The sequence below is a fragment of the Bos indicus x Bos taurus genome, chromosome 2 (assembly GCF_003369695.1).
Source record: "Bos indicus x Bos taurus breed Angus x Brahman F1 hybrid chromosome 2, Bos_hybrid_MaternalHap_v2.0, whole genome shotgun sequence".
Classification (NCBI taxonomy): Eukaryota; Metazoa; Chordata; class Mammalia; order Artiodactyla; family Bovidae; genus Bos; species Bos indicus x Bos taurus.
The window spans coordinates 133,993,900-134,013,271 of NC_040077.1; the positions used below are offsets into that span (position 1 = coordinate 133,993,900).

Sequence of the window (19,372 nt, forward strand, 5' to 3'; positions counted from 1 at the left end):
TTGTCCACATTTTACAGATGGAGAGATGGAGGCACAGACGCAGGGTGGAGACCCAGGAACGCCGACGTCCAGTCTAGCACGCTCTCTAACCTGCCCGCCAACGTGTCTGTGCTCTGGGAAAGGCCTCGGGAAGCACACAGAGGGGACATTCTCTCTGCAGTGCGTGTGCAGCCTCGCTGAGGTGCTGTCTCAACCCCCTCCCGTGCCCCCCGGAGGCTCCCGGAGTCTCACCCCGCTGGGGAGGGTCCACCCCCCATTGCACTTTGCCCACAGGGTTTCCAGGAACATGGCTCCTGGCTTCCACCTGGAAAAGGGTCCACACAGCTCAGCATCTCCTCCCTGTGACCTCAGCAGGTTGCAGAGCCTGGAGCTGGGAGGTCCATGATGTCCCACTTGGCCTGCATCTCACTCCCATCTTACAGAAGGGGAAACTGAGGCCCAGAGGCCGCTGCAGGCTGCTGCCCCCTGGGAAGTCCCAGAGCCCTTTCGGGTCCTCTTTCATCCTAATCAATGTATCAGAGCCTCTTCAAAGCACCGAGTCCGGGTGCATGGGTGGTCTCCTGGTAAAATTCTCGCCCGCCAAATTGCGAGTCCACGGGGCTCCAGGGATGAGGCTGAGCCCCGCCTCCCTAAGGCCCGGGTGTCAGTGCTGGAAGGAGAAGGGGTTCCTGGGAAGCTACAGGTCACGCCTGGGCACGGCCGGCCTCGGGCCCTCAAGGGCAAGCCGAGGCGAGAAGAGGGTCTCCTGCCAGTATGGCGGGCATCTGGGCAGGTGGTTCCCGGGCCAGCCCCTCCTTGTGCCTGGGTACACACACGCACTCAGGCACACGTGCACACACGCGGCGACACCAGGGCCCACAGCCCCGCACTCACCCATGACGTTCAGGAAGATGTTGCCTGACGCCAGGACCACCTTCTCCCTGGTGGCGCGGTCGTAGATGCCCACGTGGCACTCGTAGGGGCCGTTGTCGGAGACGCGGACCTCGGGCAGCCTGTGGGTGGCACAGAGGAGCAGAATGGAGACCCGTCGTCCGGGGCCGGAAGTCACAGCACCGAGAAGACCAACCCCCAAAGCCCCACCGTCCAGCGTTCTCTCAGCAACGCTCCTGGACCCACCAGCGCACACCCGCACCCTGCTGGGAGCGGGAGCGACTTCACGGAACATCGATGGCACCCAGGCCCTGTGCCCTAGGCTCCGGAGGGTGAAGGGGTGGCCTGCAGTGAAGATTACATGTGACGATGTGATCTCAAGACCTCTGGAAGCAGGAACACCGCATTGAGATGGTCGAGGGGCTACTGCCTGTGGTTCCTGGATGCTGTGATGCCTGTCTGGGAGAGGGGGCTTCTGGCAAGTGAGATCTGGACACTCGGAAGGGGAGGAGCTTTGACCTGGAGCTCAGAGGCCATGCAGCTGTGACGGGGAAACCCGTGCGTCCTGGAGCGAGTTCCGGCCTTCTCTGGGCCTCACGGAGCACCCAACAAGGGGCCTGTTCTGGCCACGACAGAAGGAAGGTCTCTGCGCTCACGTCTTGGGGGTTCTCACGCAGCCGCAGAAAGCTCCAAGAAGAAGCTGATGCCCAGGGAACCCCAGGAAGTGCCAAGCACAGGGCCCTACCCGTGACGCTGGCCCTGCGGTCCTACCAGAGGCCTGGTGGGGGGATAGGGTGGTGGCTAAGGGCGGGCGGAGGCTCCGAGGCCCGCACGCCTGTCCCAGCCCTGCTGGTGCCAAGGCGTGTCCTTCAGTCCGCCTTCACACCCAGCCCCGCGCCAGCTCAGGTCGCTCTCGGTCAGCCAGCCTCTCTTACACCTGCTGCTTCCGAGGCCACGCCTTTCCCCTCTCTCTTCAGCTGTCCCCACCCCCACCTTTGTCTTCCAGCCCCTTGGCCTGTGACTCACGGTCCCCCACCCACACCTCCGTGCCCCGCCCCACACACACGCACACACACACACACCCCTGGGCTCCCAGCCTCTCCCCATCCAGGGGTCTCACGAAGGAAGCCAACCCATCTAACCATGGCTCCTTGCTGCTCACCGCCCAGCTCACGTTAGCATAAGCAAACATCTTCATTTCCACAGAATACACGGAGGCTGAAACCTGGTCTACCGACTTGTCACGAAAGGACTTCAAGGATAGGGAGCTTTTCATCAGGGAAGCTTGGTGGGGAAGATGCTATCTCCCATCTTGAAGGAAAAGAGCATGGTGACAGCAGAAACAGCGGGGGACTGTTTTCCTCCAGGAACTGTTTTCTTTGTTGGTAACTCAGCTAGCTTGGAAAAAAATAAAGCGCCTCTCTGCCGGGCAGGGCTGGCAGTGGCAGACCCCCAGAGTGGTGTGTTCAGGTGACGCTTACAGTGCCTGTTACAGAGGCCACTTGAGGCGTAGGTGACGCTGCGCAGGTGACATCTCTGTGAAGACGCAGGCTTCGGGGCACATGGAGCTGGCAGCTACCCAAGCGGTGTAAGAAAATAATAAGGACCCAGCTGACACATGGGTGGAAGCGCACGGGCAACGGCCCATAGGTGGGCTGTGCAGCAGGCGCATTGCTGAGGCAGGGACACGGGCGGCGTGTTTGGGCAGCCATGGTGCTTGTGTTCAGGTGACACATGCAGGTCGTAAAGCCGACCGCGCTGGGGACGTCTGCCTGGGCAGCTGCTTGCCTGGGACTATTCCTTGGATGCTCCTTCTGCTGAGTCCCCTAGCTCTGCGAGCGGTCCTGCCTTCCACCAGGGATCCAAGTGATACTCCAGGTGCCATCCTTGGTATCTCCTGTTTCTCTGCTCCCCTAAACACCGTCAGTGACCAAGTCCTGAATGTTCTACCTCTTCAGTTCCGTTCAGTTCAGTCGCTCAGTTGTGTCTGACTCTTTACGACCCCATGAATCGCAGCACACCAGGCCTCCCTGTCCATCACCAACTCCCGGAGTTCACTCAGACTCACGTCCATCGAGTCGGTGATGCCATCCAGCCATCTCATCCTCTGTCGTCCCCTTCTCCTCCTGCCCCCAATCCCTCCCAGCATCAGAGTCTTTTCCAATGAGTAACTCTTCACATGAAGTGGCCAAAGTATTGGAGTTTCAGCTTCAGCATCATTCCCTCCAAAGAAATCCCAGGGCTGATCTCCTTCAGAATGGACTGGTTGGATCTCCTTGCAGTCCAAGGGACTCTCAAGAGCCTTCTCCAACACCACAGTTCAAAACCATCAATTCCTCGGTGCTCAGCTTTCTTCACAGTCCAACTCTCACATCCATACATGACCACAGGAAAAACCATAGCCTTGACTAAACAGACCTTTGTTGGCAAAGTAATGTCTCTGCTTTTTAATATGCTATCTAGGTTGCTCATAACTTTCCTTCCAAGGAGTAAGCATCTTTTAATTTCATGGCTGCAATCACCATCTGCAGTGATTTTGGAGCCCAGAAAATTAAAGTCTGACACTGTTTCCACTGTTTCCCCATCTATTTCCCATGAAGTGATGGGACCAGATGTCACGATCTTAGTTTTCTGAATGTTGAGCTTTAAGCCAACTTTTTCACTCTCCACTTTCACCTTCATCAAGAAGCTTTTGAGTTCCTCTTCACTTTCTGCCATAAGAGTGGTGTCATCTGCATATCTGAGGTTATTGATATTTCTCCCGGCAATCTTGATCCTTGCTTGCGCTTCTTCCAGCCCAGCGTTTCTCATGATGTACTCTGCATAGAAGTTAAATAAGCAGGGTGACAACACACAGCCTTCATGCACTCCTTTTCCCATTTGGACCCAGTCCGTTGGTCCATGTCCAGTTCTGACTGTTGCTTCCTGACCTGCACACAGGCTTCTCGAGAGGCAGGTCAGGTGGTCCTACCTCCTAGACATGTCCTAAAGCATCCTCTTCCCTGTATCTGCAGAGTCAACCTCTGTCTCACCTGAAATACAGGAGGAACAGTTAACCAGCTTCTCTGCTATGCTAACCTCCTTCTTGATCCTTCTCCAGGTAGAACCCAGATCTTTTCAAATGCAAATGGGATTCATGGCGGTGCCCTACCTAAAGCCCTCCCAAGGCTTCTTTCTGCCCCTCAGGTGAAGACCAGGATTCTTATTTGGGCCAGCAAGCCTCAGCACAGTTGGTTCCCACCACGCCTCAGCCCTCCTTCCTCCAGGGACAGTGGTGTTGCTTCCATCCCTCCCAGGTGCCAAGCTCCTTTTTAAAAACAAATTTTGATTTTGGAATATTTTAGATTTACAGAAAAGTTGCCCAGAGAACAGAGTTCCCTAACACCCCTCACGTGTCCCCCTTTGTTAACTCCTACACGATCATAGTACAGTTGTCAGACTAAGAACCAGCATTAATACATCGTTATTTATTCAACTCCAGACTCTACCCAAATTGCACCAGTTTTCCCACTAATGTCTCTTTTCCGTTTCAAAGCCCACGCAGGATCCATTATCGGTGACACTCACGGTGTGTCGAGCCAGGTTTCTTTTCTGAGTTAGTACTTTTGCTTGCACAGTCTGTTTTCCCGCCAATGGTGCATCTTCTTCCTCTGGCCACAACCTCCAAGTCACACAGTTACTTAGAGAGTGGCCCCCTGGACTAGGTGGCCGTGGAGGACTGATTCCTGTGATAACCTGGATTAACAGCCTCCCTGTATCTTGCAAAATGCCTTCATAGCTCTTCCCACCTAGAAGTGGAGTCTTCTTCACTGAAGCCCACCAGGCTCCTCTGTCCATGGGATTCTCCAGGCAAGAAGACTGGAGTGGGTTGCCATGCCCTCCTCCAGGGGATTTTCCCAACCCAGGGATTGAACCCAGGTCTCCCACATTGCAAACAGATTCTTTACTTGACCTGAGCCACCAGGGAAGTCCTCCTACCTAGAAGAGGAATCTATTTCCCCATTCTTGCCTTATGACTTGCTTCAGCTAAAAGTGGTGAAAGTGATGGTGTGCAAATTCCAAGTTTAAGTTTCGAAAGAATGATCTCTGTCTCTCCCTCCCCACCTACCCCTCTCTGTCCATCCTCTGCCTCTGTCCTGAGGACAAGCCTCTGATGGAGGCTGAGAGTAAGTGGAGGGAGGTCCCACTTCCTCAGTTGATCCAGGCAAGGCCACACTCGGGAATAAAGCTGGCCAACCCTTAGCCTCCTGAGCAAGAGTACATGGCTGGTGCTTTAAACCATCTGGATTTGGGGCTGCTTGTTATGTAGCAATAGCTAACTCTTACAGCAGGTCCCTGGAGGTTTCTCCTTAGCAGTCCTTGTCTACATTGTAACTTAATGGCTTACATTAGTGACTCACAGGCATCCTCCTCCCCCACCACACACAGTAAGAATCCATGAAGGCCAGGTCTGCGACTAGCTGGCTTGCCAGTGTGTCCCAGGCCCTGCCCCATGCTTGTCATCATGGTAGGTACTCAGACAAGAGTTGCAAAATGAGTGGACGGCGAGACCTTCCAGAAAGCCGTGGTGTGAGTCTCTCTCTGCTGCAAACCATGCTGTACCCCCGTCCCCTCCCCCACACAAAGGCAGATGCTCGTTCCTGTCTGCAGATTCAGCAGCTCCCACTCAGCTTTGATCTGGACCAATCCGCCTCTTCTCAGCGCCTCATCTGAGCCTGTGCCTTCACTGTTATCGTTCTAAAGTGGATTAAGTGGCTGGGAGACCCCCTTTTTCTCCAGATTTGAGTGGCATTGATCTGCATGCCGGCTAGAAGGCCTTCCGCAGATAGCAGGGCCCCGAGGGGCCTGGGGGTGAGGAGACCTACTCTCATCAGCCATGGGCTGCAATCAATAAACCATTAATAACGGCAAAGGTTTCTGGCTAGTTCAGTGTAATACACTTTAGCAGCTGGAGTTTACTAACACTGACAGTGGTTCTGAAGGGCGAGTAACTCTGTGTTTGAAAAGCTGGGCACAGAGACAGCCAGGGCCCCACTGGCTGTCCCCACCGCCCCCGTGGCTCAGGCGAGGCTGGGCACAGCCTGGTTACTGGGGGTCCCGTAGGGCCAGGGCCAGGGCCGTAGGCAATCCATGTTGAGCACGGGTATTCACACCTGCTGTGCACTGTGCCCCGCGCTGAGCTTAGGGCTCGGGGCCTGCGCAGGTGCACACAGAGATGCCAGGACGTTTTCCTGCATCTGCGATTCTTTGTCCAGCCTATTCCCTTGGCTTGGGCCACTCTTCCTTTCTTGTTCCCACGACAAGCCTCTAGCCCTCTTTCAAAGCCTGGCAGTCGAGTGTTGCTTTCCCCATTCATGACCCCTCTCCGTCAGACAGTTGAGAAGATTATGTGGGATAATTCAAGGGCTTAACTCAGAGCTGATGTGGCTTGAGAGTCCAATGGACCAGAATCACTAGGTAACTAGTAGCCCTTAGGCTTCACATTCAGGTGCTGCCTCTGCCAGGCAGGCTGCCCTGACTGCCCACACCCAGTGCAGACAGAGTCCCTCTCCACCTCCCCAGGCTTGTGTCTGTCTGGAGCACCGACCCTATCCATATCTTGCTACGTTGGTACCCATTTGTCTTCCTTCCCAGGGAAGCAGATAAGCTCCTTAGAGGTGAGCCTGGCCACGTGGTAGGTTCTCCGGGAATATCCTCTGTATGAATGAGGGTGGCAGAAGCTACCAGGGCCAGGAGCTGGGCACCTCGGTTCTGGTCTGGGCTCTGCACCTGCCTAGCTGCATGAGGTTGGATAAAGTTCTTTGGCTTCTTTGAGCTTTGGTCTCTCCAGCTCATAAATGAGTGTTACAATACCTGCCTTATGACACTGTAGCCTTTGGGAGGAGCTGATGTTTACAGAGATTTACAATGAGCGGCATTGTGATACCATATCTCCTTGGATCCTTGACACCACCCGATTATAATGCAGTGTCTAAAACCAGCTCTGGTATGTATTATATAGCAATAATATTATCTCCATTGTACAGATGAGGAAACAGGCATCCAGAGAAGAGGGGCTGTGAGGTCACAGAGGGAGTAGGTGGGCGCTGTGATCCAGAACCAAGTCTGATGGATGCCAAGACCCAGGAGAGGTCTTTGGATGCTCCAGTCCCAACCCCACACTGCTTCTCGGATCTTCCTTCCCCAGTAAATTAATTTGAGCTCCTAGAGACTGGAATTTGCCTCCGCTGCTCTTCAGCGTATTTTCTGTTCTGAGCCTCATTACCTTTCCAGGTAATAAGAGCCATCTGCTTCCTCCCTGCCGGGAGAAATGGGATGGTCTTTTATTTTCCTAAATTCCCTTCTCCCACCTCGCGGCGGCCCCTTAATTGCAGAGCCCTTTGTAGTCACATTCTCCACACTCAGTGACTTTACAACTTCCGATCATCCTTCCTTTCCTGACGTTGTCTCTCCACTGGGAAGAGTTCTAGATTCTCCCAGACTGGAGATCATGGACTTGGGGGCAGAGGGCGGGGCTGGGAGGAAGCAGGCTGCAGAATTTAGAGCTACTCTTCCCGTATTGTTGGTGAATCAGATGACCCAGTAAGTGACTTTTGCTGAGACCTGAAACCTAAATTAATGAAATGCATATGCACTTAGAGAAGAGCCTGGCGCTTGTCAGATTTTCCCTACGCCATTAATGGGTTAAAATTTTGAAATAAACTCTTAAGCATCTTCTGTGTTTGCAGTGTGGAGTGCATAGCATGGAAGGAGACAGAGCAACAGAGATCTTCCTCGACTTACAATGAGGTCACATCCTGATCAACCCATTAAAAGTTGGAAAGATCAAGCTAAAAATGCATTTAGTACACCTAACCTACTGGATCTCAAGCTTAGCCTTGTCTTAAATGTGCTCAGGACACTACCATTAGCCTATCGTTGGTCAAAACCATCCAACACAAAGTCTATCTTACAATAAAGCATTGAATATCCCTGGTGGTTCAGATGGTCAAGAATCTGCCTGCAGTGTAGGAGACCAGGTTCGGTCCCCTGGGTCGGGAAGATCCCCTGGAGAAGGAAATGGCAACCCACTGCAGTGTTCTTGCCTGGAGAATCCCATGGACAGAGGAGTTTGGTGGGCTACAGTCCATGGGGTCTCAAAGAGTTGGACACGACTGAGTGACTGAGCACGCACACCACGCCATGTATACCCACCGCTGAAGCCGTTGCCACAGTCAAGATAGGAAACGTATCGCCCCAAAGCTTCCTCGTGCCCCTGCTCTGCCCCTGACCCCAGGCGACCACCTGTCCACTATCTGCCACTGTGCGCCAGGCTCACGATCTCCAGGGATTCGTATAAATGGAACCGTAGAGCGTGCACTGTTTTCTGTTGGGTCTCTTTTGCTCGTCATTATTGAGATTCCTGCATGCTGCCTTTATCACTAGTCTGTCCCTTTTTAAGGCTGAGCAGCCTCCATGGCAGGAACACCCCCTCCGATCTATCCGCTGACCTGTTGATGCATGCTTGGGCCGCTCTCTGGCCACAACAAATACAGCTGCTGTGAGCCTCCATGGACAGGCCTCTGTGAGAGCACGCTCTCACCTGTCCCGGGCTCTCACCAGGGAGGCGCCGCTGGGCGCGTTTTAACGTGAGGGCACAGCCTGCCTGCATTCACACGAGGTGGTATGAGGACCTCTGGGCTTTTTATGGCCTTCTGGCTCTGCACACTCTACCTGGGGTGCTTCCTTTAGAAGCAGCTCCTTGCACATTACCTTATTTCTACTTTTAAGATGCTGCTCTAAGCCAAAATAGCAAGTCCTATTGGCATGGTGTGGCCGCATGGATAAAAAGGCCAGGGAAGGAGGGGGAGGCTGCAGGACTTCCCTATGAGGACAATGTGGGTGACATTTCCCTTTCCTTCCCGTCTTCTTTCAGGGGACGGGCGCTGGCAGGACAGGTGACCCGCGGTCAGCGCCCTCCCTCCACCCTGCGGATTCTGCTCCGCCTGGACCCGCTCCACTTCCAACCTCATTCTTGCCATCACCCTGCCCGAGTCCCCTCCCTGCTGCCAGAGTGGCCTTATCACAGTGAGGCTCTGGCTCTCTCGATTTAAAACCTCCCCATGGCTTCTAGCCACTGGAGGATCGGGTCCAAACCCAGTCTGACCGTGGGACCCTCCTTGATCAGGCCCTGAACCCAGAGAGGAGGAAGGGAGGGTGGGGTGGAGGGAAGAAAGGGGCATGTGGCCTCACATCTCTTGCCAAAATTCAGCAGCGGAATAAGAAGACTTGTAAGAACCGAACTTTGATAGTCTACCCTGTTTCAAAAGCATTCTGTCACGCAGGGGTTTTCGTTTATGTAGACAGTACCTCGTTCCAGGCTAATGGAAAAGGTTCAGGTAGCGATTGGTCCTTTGAGGCTCTGCTTTAATGAAGAGATGAGAGAGCCTTTCATTTGTATAACCATTGTTTGCATAGAAACGGAGCTTCTAAGGAGCCTGGAAATAGTTCGTTCTCACAAGTAGGTTAAACACACCCCCCGCAATGCTATTAGCCGGGTGCCTGCCCAGCTGTCCATGATGCTTGCTGGAAAGATCTCAAGTAGAAAGGAATGAAGTTTTACTGTTCCTGCGCCTGCCATGCTTCCCGATTGGCTGCACACTCCCCGAGGCCCAGACCTTGCTTCTCCCTCCTTCCAACACCTGCTTCCTCCCCAGGTTTAAATGTCACGGCCCTGTGACCCTAGAGGCACAATTGCAGCATGCCGTTCGTCTCTGCAGGGCTCCGAGGCAGAGCTAACAGAATCGTCCACGAGGCCTGGCAGCCTTGGGTGCTGCTGGGCTGTTTGCTAACGAAACACCGCTCTCCGATAAAGGGTGGGGTGCGGGTCGAGGCACGTGACCCTCCCGCACACCTGTGCAGTTTACGGAGCCTGGGTGGGAGCTCACGGACAGCCCAGATCTGTTGGTTCGGTCCAGTGGCCCCGGGATGTACCTGCTGTGCCGGCCCCAGCTGCTTCCCCAGCCCCACCACCCAGCCGCCCTCATCACGTCTAACTTTCCCTCCATGGGGCTTGGATGGCTGCAATCACCACCCCACCACACACACACACACACCTCCCCATGCAGTCAGAAACGGACTGGCTGCTGGGGGTAGCATTTGTTGCAACTGGCAGGTCTGAGAAAGCAGCTGTGGACAGGAAAGAAAGGGTGTATCTACATCTAGGTCTTATCTTGGGATGGGATCCTCTACAGGAGACCCTGAGAAGGTCCTGGGGTACTGGGCTCCAATCTGAATGTGCTGGAGAATCCCCTGGGGATATGGTTCAAATGAAGATTCGAGTAGGTTTCTGGGCCGGGCCTTAGGAGTTTCTAAAGAGCTCCAGGTAGGTCTCAGGTCCTCAGCCCTCCTCCCTCTGCCTTGCATCCATCCATCTGTTTAAACTTGCCCTCTCCCACTAGACACACTGGGGAGGCCCCCTTCATTGGCTCTACCAAACTGACAGAACCTGGAGCCTGGAAGGCACCGACGGTATGGTTGAATGGAATCTGCTTGAGATGGATGGATTTTGCAGCTCTGCACGGGTCCTTGAAACCACCAGAGGCTGCCACGAAGCTGGCCAGGTGGCCTCCAACACTCTCATTTTACACTGACCTGATGCTGAATCTCAGTCTGCCTCCTGGAGGTGAGTCTACCCTCAAGGTCAGCCGAGAAGGTGGGACCCAGAGCCTAGAATTGGGTCCAGGGCAAAGGGTCTCATCCCATTTGGCGTGGACTTGGCTAAAGTCACCCAAAATGTTAAGACCTGAGTCTCCCTTGGTTACTGCACTCTTGGGGAAGCTGCCTGTGACCCGAGGAGTCAGAAACATTCCTTCTCCTCCTTTGGACCAAATCCTGGATCTTCTCCTCCGGTAAGCCCTTTCCAGGAGCAGACTGGGGAGACATTCCCCAGGACGGGTGTGCAGCCATGGGGAGTGTGCCAGGCAGAGAGGCTGGTGGAGGACAGAGCTTCCCCCTCAGTGAATGGATCTGTCCTATGGGGACAGGTTGAACGTGGATGAGCCTGGGAGTTTTCCTCCTTAGTACCAGATCTCCTGGTCCAGCCTGGTCTATTTTTTAAATGTTAATGTATTTGGCTGCCCTGGGTCTTAGATGAAGCACACGGGATCCTCTGTCTTCACAGCAGCACGCGGGATCTTTAGTTGTGGTGCGTGGGAGCTTGTTCCCTGACCAGGGGTTGAACCTGGGCCCTCTGCGTTGGGAGCACGGAGTCTCAGCCCCTGGACCGTATGGAAGTTCCCAGCCTCGGTCCTAACCAGCTAGCAAGTTCTGGTTTGTCTAAGACTTTTCAGTTTTAGCACTGAAGATCCCGTGTTCCAGGAACCCTTCAGCTTCAGGGAATCAGGATGTCGGCCACCTTCCTTGTAACAAATGAGCTCACTGCAGAGAGTGGCTTGACTCGGTCCAGAGAGCAGCGAGCAGCAGGTTGCGGCTGGAGAGGGCGGGCGCCCGGTGCCAGCTGACCCAGACAGGGCCCTGGGAAACAGACCCAGACGGCCCCTGAGGGCTGTCTGAGGTCGGTGATGGGCTCACGGAGCCCCCACAGGGTGGGGGTGGGGGAACAGAATGGGTTTTCACTGAACTACTGCTGTGATCACCACAAGCTGGAGGCTCTGTGAGTCAGGGTCTCAGAGAGACGGAAAACTCTGGTGCTATTCTACAACGCAGAGCTGGAGAGTGCGGGCCCAACTTCACCCCTGAGCCAGGTCGGAGAAGGACGCGTCAGAACTGCTCGAAGGGGCTGCAAGCCCACAGCTGGGGACCCGGCTTCCAGACTGCCGCTTGGGCCGAGGAGCCAGTCGAGGGTCTGGCCAGTCTGAAAGCGGTGGGCTCACCTGGGGACACCTGAGCAGCCCCAGGCAGAGGTGAACAGGGGGACCGGGGGAGAGGAGGGAGAGGGACCTCTGGGCAGGAAACCCCAGAAGCCCCTCCCTCAGCGCTGAGAGCTTTATTCCCTTTTTCTTTGTGTGTTTTCTCCTTCTTTCCAGAAACTGCCTAAACTCTTCCCCCGCCCCCCAAACCTTTAAAAAGCCATTAGCGCGGTTTCCATCCCTCTTTCCAACCTGAAAATGGTTTCCGTCATAAAACCTCTCAGTGGGGATGAAACTCTCTGTGGCTTCTGATCAAACGCAGGCCCAGCGGTTGGAGAGGGAAGATAGAGGAGGGGCCAGGGGAGAAGTTCCAGAACAGGCAAGCGCCCTTCCCAACCCTTCCTGCCTTGGTCTCCACCCTCCACCCATCCAGGGACCTCAGACCCACCTTGGGCTCTGCTCCTGGCCCAGATTTGTGGATGAGCAATTCCTTCCTGTGAGCATTAATTAGGGTCCAAGTGCTGCAGAGGGACAGCCCCTCGCTATGCTGAGGGTGAGGACCCGCGAGACCCCACCCTGCCCCTCCGCTGACTTTCCCAGGGACTCGGCTTGCCTCCCGCTGGCTCACCCCTGAGCCACACCCTGCTCGGTTCTAGCATTTCACCCAGAAGGGACCCTGTGTGCTGGACAGGAAGGTGCAGGGGCGGCGGGATGCTTATCCAAACACAGCTCGTCCCCCGCGGGCTGCGTGTCCTCAGGCCGGTCCCCTGCCTGCCTCGCAGGTCCTTGGCTTCTGCATCACCGCCATAGCGAGCCTTTTGTTCTGAGGCTGGAACAAGATCACTCTGGAAGCTCCCTCATTCCTGCCCAGAGGGGTGCTCCAGAGAGGGCAGCTGGCATTTCTCTGTAGGCCAATGGGAACTGACCTGTTTCCAAGGTGGGAAAAAGCCTGTGGGAAACCAAATTGAATCTTCCAAAGGTGAATTCCCAAGGAAACTTCTAGATGGAGGGATCCTAGCCTGGGATGCCCAGGAATTAGTAACCGGGATGCAGGATGATGACACTTAGAATCACTGGTCCCTGCTGCTCTGGCCTTGTTGACGCCCGGTTGATGGAAGGTGGGGGTCAACGTGCCGTCCATCCTGGCCCTTCCCACCCTGCTCAGCTGCTGCCCTGAGCTTCGGCCCCGAACCCCAGCCCCAGCTCCCCGTCTCTCTGCTGACCCCATTCCTGCCCCTCTGGCCTGCGGCGTCCCCCTCCCCGCTCCTCCCGTGCTGACCCCTCCCGCTCTCTCCCCTCCCCTTCTGCTCCTGGCCTCTCTTCTCTAGCCTCTTGCCGCTGCCATGGAAACCACTCTCTCCTCCACATCCTGATTGATCCATTTAGGCCCTCATGGTCAGCCCACTCAACACAGGGTCTGGGCTGGGAGGCGGGCAAGGGCGGGAGGGCCCGAGGGTTCAGGACAGTCCTTCCCCCTCGTCTCCACCCCACGCTGCCACCCCAGGCCCCGCAAGCACTCGGCGTGGGGCGTATGCCCTGTGGAGAAGGATGCTGGGCGGTAGGGAACTAGAAGCCAGAGACGGGCCAGAGGGAGCTCGGACCAGGGAAGCTGGGTGATGAGGCAACTGGAAGCCAGGCGGAAGGGCTGAGGCCAGGGGGCCGTGCTGGCTGCCTGCCTTCTAGCCCCAGGGGCACTTTGCTTTTTAACCAGAATCTGTCTTTGCCTCTGTACCTGGCAGTGGGTGAGAGCTGGCATCAGGAAGACACCAAGCCCGTTGGAAACAAGCCTGCCTTCAGCAGGAGGGGGACGGTGTGGACCGTGGCTGTCCCAGGGACCCAGGCCCTTCCTGGCGTCAGCGATCACTCTGACTGTGCTCAGTGAACACGGCTGTGCCCCTACTGTGTGTGAGGCAGAGTCAGGCCACTGGACAGGGAGAGGCTCAGGAACGTGTGCCTCGCTCATCTTTGCATGGTTCACTGAGCACCCACTGTGTGCAGGGCACCTGGGAGGCGCATGGACCTGACCTCTGTTAGCCCTCACAGAAGCTCTGGAATGAGAAAAGTGATAGTAACGATAATAATGGAGCTTCCCGAGTGTCAGATGCTCCCAGCCTTCAAGTGCTGTAGTCGAGGGATCTGGGACAAGTCACTTCACATCCGTGCCTGGGTTTCCCCATCAGTAAAGATCGGCCTTCACAACAACCTCACGAGCTGGGTACCAGTATCATCAGCCCAGCTCACAGAAGAGGAAACTGAGGCACGGGGCTGTTGTTTAGACCTTGTTGATGGTCACACAGCCAAAGGATGGTGGAGCTGGGGCTTGTACCCTGGCGGCCAGGCTCCAGAGTAGATGTCTGGAATGCACATGCTTGTTACCTTTCTGGGTTCTGGGCTTCTGCAAGGTCGCTCCCCCAGGCAGAAAATCAGCGGCAGAATGGAAACCCACTCCCCCAGGCTGGAGAGGGGTGAGGCTCTAGAGCAATGATTTCTGCCCGGGCCTCCCGCCAGCTGCAGGCAGCAGCATAGGTCCCTGGGTGCATGGCCCGGCTGTACCTTCGGTGACCAAGGTCAGATCGCCTCGTCTGCAGGGACCACTTTTTCCTGGAAGCAAACTCCAGCAAGAATCCCTCACATGGGTCCCTTTAATATGGGACCGCAGTGGCCCAGAGGCCAACCCCTTCAACCACAGTCTGACAGAAGGATCAGAAAAGAGGCTCAAAGATAGTTCTTGACCCTTAGAGAAGCAGACGGCACACCAAAGCACTGCGATTCGGAGAAGCCTCACCTGCTGGGGCTGGAGTCAGCCTGCCCCCCATGCCCCCAGCTGTGGCTGTCAATCAGCCTGGCCTCCTGCAGGGACAGAGTCAGGGGAGGCAGCCTCAGAGTCCACGACGGACATGGCAGCTCACGGACCTTCTGTCATTCATACCTACAATTGCCCAGGGAGATAGAAATGACAGACTTCACTGAACAGACTAGGAAACTGAGGCCCAGAGGGGGCAAGCAACTTGTCTAAGGTCACACAGCTAAAGCCTGAGCGCGCTGGGGTGGAGACTCGGATCTGCCTGGCTCCAGGAGCCCGTGAAGAGGGCCCAACATCTGAGCATGGCCTAACGCTCCCTGTCTCCTTCAGGACGGCCCCGGCGCTGCTTCAAAGCAGGACCAATTACTCCGTTTGAATAAAACAAACCTCGGGTTTCCCTGCAAGCCTGCAGCTGAGCCCGGGGCCCCTCAGGAGGCCTTTCCCAACCAGGTCAGCTGATGGGTGACCCAGGGCCGAACCTGATTCCCGCTGTTTCATCAAAGCTGAGCTAAAAACAGCCTTGCTTTGGCAGTGGAAAATTGAAATTCCCAGCTTCCTCTTAAGGCTCTTAAACAGGTCAGCCCACCAAAAAACCCAATTCTTCAATCTGGATTCTCTTAAAAAGTAGGGCAAGCCAATTATGTTTTACTGTCCTGCACGACGTGGGGGCTGAGAAGGGGGAGAAGGTCAGGCCAGGGCGCCCCGGGGCCGCCCACAGCTGGGAGACTCCAGCCTCTCCCATCAGCCTCTTTGTCAAAACAAAATTAAAACGCCTGGATTCTGGCTGGCACCGAGATTTCATCCAAGGTAATAGGTATTTATCTTAGTGTGTTCAGCTGTGGGCTCGATGCCATGGGGATGTGAATGCTGGAAGGCATCTTGCTCCCTGCTCCGTCTCACACCCAGCACAGTGCCTCGGACTCAGACGACATTCAAGACACATCTGTTGACTCATTCACTCATTCAGTATATTTTCACTGAGTCCCTACTATGTGTCAGGGCCTCCCCTACGTGCTGCTAGACACACCTGCCCTAGGTACAGCTGTGACCAATGCAAACAAAAATCACTGTCTTCATGGAGCTGGGGTTCTATCTAGTTGGGGGAGACAGGCCTTAACAAAGTGACCGTCTCCTCGCGAATTCCTCAGAGCGACTCCATGAGATGAACAACGGTATGCTAGTCACCAATGAAGTAACAGGACCTCAGAGACAAAGTCAAAGACAAGGTCTCCTCTCCACAAGCTTACATGTGGACTGTGTAAGAAAGTTCCGCAATTCAACAGCTATTCTCTTTTCATAGTAATAGAACCCTGGTGGCTGGACACATGGCTGCATGAAATAAAGATTACATTTCCCAGTCACCCTTGCAGCAGATGTGACCATGTGACTGCATTCTGACCAGTGGGGTGTAAGTGAAGGTGTTCTGTGTAACTTCCTGAAGGGGCCTTAAGGGAAGAGATGCATTCTTCTCTCACTACCCCCTTCCTCCTGGTTGGAATGTAGTCCCAAGGGCTGGAGCTAAAACAGCCTTCTCGGACTTTGAGGCAAACTTAAGAAGGAGGTCATACACAATAGAGCGTCAGAAGTGAAGGATCTTGGGTCCCTAATACCATGGAACATCCTATATGCTCTGGAGACATTACATGGGACTCAGGAGAAAGAAGACTAAACTTTTGACTAATTTGTCATAGACACTCAGTCACGTCCAACTCTTTGCGACCCAATGGACTGTCACCCGCCAGGCTCCTCTGTCCATGGAATTCTCCAGGCAAGAATACTGGAGTGGGTAGCTGTTCCCTTCCCCCAGGGGATCTGGTCTCCTGCGTTGCAGGCATGCTTTTTATTGTCTGAGTCACCAGGGAAGCCCAAGAATACTGGAGTGGGTAGCCTATCCCTTCTCCAGGGGATCTTCCTGACCCAGGGATCAAACTGGGAGGTCTCCTGCATTGCAGGCAGATTCTTTACCAGCTGAGCTACCAGGAAAGCCCTTTTAATTAATTTAAGACACATTTACTTTGATTTTTGGGGCTTGTAGCCACAAAACTAATACCAATAGATACAGCTTCAGGCCCCAGAGAGTGGTGTGCACTGTGGGGAATAAAGCGGTTATTCCTTGGTTTAAATCTAGCTACTACTTAAGGGAGTCAATTGCTATCATTTGGAAATAACTGGTAAAATAAAAAGGCCACATCATCATTTTTAAAAAAGAAGTCAAAAATAAAGATTTGTATGTGAAATCTGATTTTCAAATGTTTGTCATTGATTTAATTTTGAGCTTTTTTTAAAAAAATTTAAAAAAATCTCAGGGTGAGTCAAACAGAACTTGTTTATTGCTGGCTTTGACCTGTGATCCCTGGTTTCTGAGTGAGGCTCCATGAGAGGAAGGGCTTACTGGGGAACTGAAGGAGGAGGGGAGGGGCAGAGTGGGGACCGTCAGATGCTCAGAGCTGATCCTGCCGTGAAGAGCTGGAGCGACAGCCACCTGCGCAGAGGCGTTCCCACTCCAAGCCCCACCGGGTTTAAGATTCTGGAATAAGCACCCTGGATTCTCAACAAGGCCGAGACAGGAACAGTCCTGTTTAACCACATGTGTGCACACACACACACATGCACACATGTGCGCGCACACACACCACACACACACACGCACACACACACACACACACCCTTAACAGCGGAGTCAAGCCTGCAGAAGTGAGCAATGGCCTGGTGAATGTTCATGAATGCATCACGCTAAACCAAAGCTTCCACCATCTGTTCCTTCTGCTGATCGCCAGTGTGAGGAGGAGGTGCTGGTGGTGGCGCTGAGAAAGCGTGGATGAAGAAAGACGCAGCTGTCCACCCACCTGGGTCCGGGAGGAGGGGCCAAGGGCAACGCCCGCTCGAATGTCATGGAACAGTAGCTACACTCGCCCAAAGAGATGCCAACGGACGCCTGGGTGTGGTGCGACCCACGGTCCTGGTTTGGGAGGAGCTACCCACGGTCACCACGCCTCAGTTACCGGGCTCTGAGGAAGTTCTTCCGTGTGACGGTCACTTTCCTCGTGCACACTCCAGACCCACCACAGGCGCCTGCCTCAACGCTCTGGATGCCCAGCATGGTGCTGTTGGTGGCACAGACTCCAGCCTGCTTTGAATCCCGACTCTTCCGCCTACTAGCTGTGTGACATGAGGTAGACCTACTAGCTCTACCTCTCTGTGCCTCTACTCCCCGCCATTAAAATCGGGGATGGGAACAGCGCCTTTCCTATGGGTTTTCGCCAGGGTTAGGTGAGGTAACACGCGGAACGTGCCTACTTAAGGCCATGCTTGCTGTAGTTGCCTTTTCTATTGATCACCATCAGTGATACCAGTGTTTATGCTTCTTCCAATCACACAGCCATCCTCTGCTGTTCTTTGAGGTACCCGGGTAAGGATGTATCTCATCTGGATTCATCCCATCCAGAGGCTGGGTGAGGGAAGGAAAAGGACCAGGAGTCCCAGGAACACGACGTCATCGGGGCACACACAGAGAGAAGATGCTGCTCTTGACAACACTCAAGAACAAAGAAGAGAATTCACTTTTTCAAATGAAATTTTGGGTCTTCAAGGCTTTGTCCTGGCTTGGAGGTCTCTTGGATCTGGTGGTCTTGATTCTCAGAGGTAAGGAGTGGCTGAGTACCAAGAGCAGGGTGGTAGCATCCCACAGATCTCAGCTGCCACTTGGAAGCACCGTGACCTTGGGTAGATGGCTTAACTTCTCTGTGTTTCTGTCTTGTAATCTGTAAAATCAAATGCATAACACCTGCCTCCCAAGACAGCTGAGGAGCGAGATGATGGTCTCGGCAAAGGATGGGAAGTTCTTTCTCTACTCGTAGACCTCGGACTAGAGGGTGCTGATCTGGGAAGAAAGCTGGGATGAACAATACTAACCACTAGCCGTTGAGCATGTACCGGTCCTAAGCCCTCTACTCACTCCATCTCTAATGCCCAGCAGACGCGGAGGGGCAGGCCCTGTACTCAGGGATGTCCAAGGCTCAGAGAGGTTATGTGAACCCCCGCCCCCGAGGTCACACCAAGAGTGAGCAGCAGAGAGAGATGTCACTGCTTTTGCAAAACGGACCCGGGAGTGGGCTCTGCCCTTTAAGGCTAACTATGAACGGAGAACTAGAGCCTAGAGCGTCCTAGGCACATGCTGGTGCTCAGCCTCTCTTTCCTGGGTGATGGTAGGTAACATAAAGCTCTTCCGTGTGCCAGACGCTGTTCTAAGCACTTCACCCGTATTAGCTCGTCTAATCCCCTAAAACAACTCTTGTGGTTGCTATTATGTGCTGTTCGTGTATTATGAACTGTTATTAACATTCCTATTTAATAGCTGAGGAAACTGAAGCACAGAAAAGTTAAGTAGCATGTCCAAGGTCACACTGAAACACTGGCTATTCCATCAGCGATGCGAGACGCGAGATAAGTCAAGGTCTTACCTGGAGGGATTGGCATCCTAGGGCGGACTGAGGCCGGGACTTAGACTAGCGCCCCCGTGTGGAACGGAGGGGCAGCGTCACACGCGAGGTCGTAAGAGAACTGCTCGCCCCCGGTGTTCAAGGTCAGAGAGGGCAACCGATGAAAGCGCGTCTGCGTGGAGTCCCGAGCAGAAAGACGGCCCTCTCGGTGCCTGAGCAAGGGGAGGGGGAAACTGAGGCTTCTGGAAGGCACCGAGGGGTCAGGCCCGGCAGGGGAGACCCCACTGCTCAGCGCTCAGCTCTGGACCTCGCGCTCAGTGGCCCCGGCCTGCGGGGAGGGCGGGGACGCTGACAGCTCTGCTCTGCCGGATCCCTGGGTCTCCTGCCCCCTGCTCTGCATCACTGCCTGG

General features: G+C 54.6%; 1 protein-coding gene across 2 annotated transcripts in view; it reads right to left on the reverse strand.

The window, feature by feature from the left end:
* Window positions 1-19,372, reverse strand: part of IGSF21 (immunoglobin superfamily member 21) — a 279,944-nt gene that overhangs the window by 44,855 nt on the left and 215,717 nt on the right. For both annotated transcript variants that reach the window (XM_027522157.1, XM_027522155.1), the window contains exon 4: window positions 874-992. In XM_027522157.1, coding sequence (XP_027377958.1) covers window positions 874-992 — 119 coding nt within the window. The remainder of the gene's footprint in view (window positions 1-873; window positions 993-19,372) is intronic.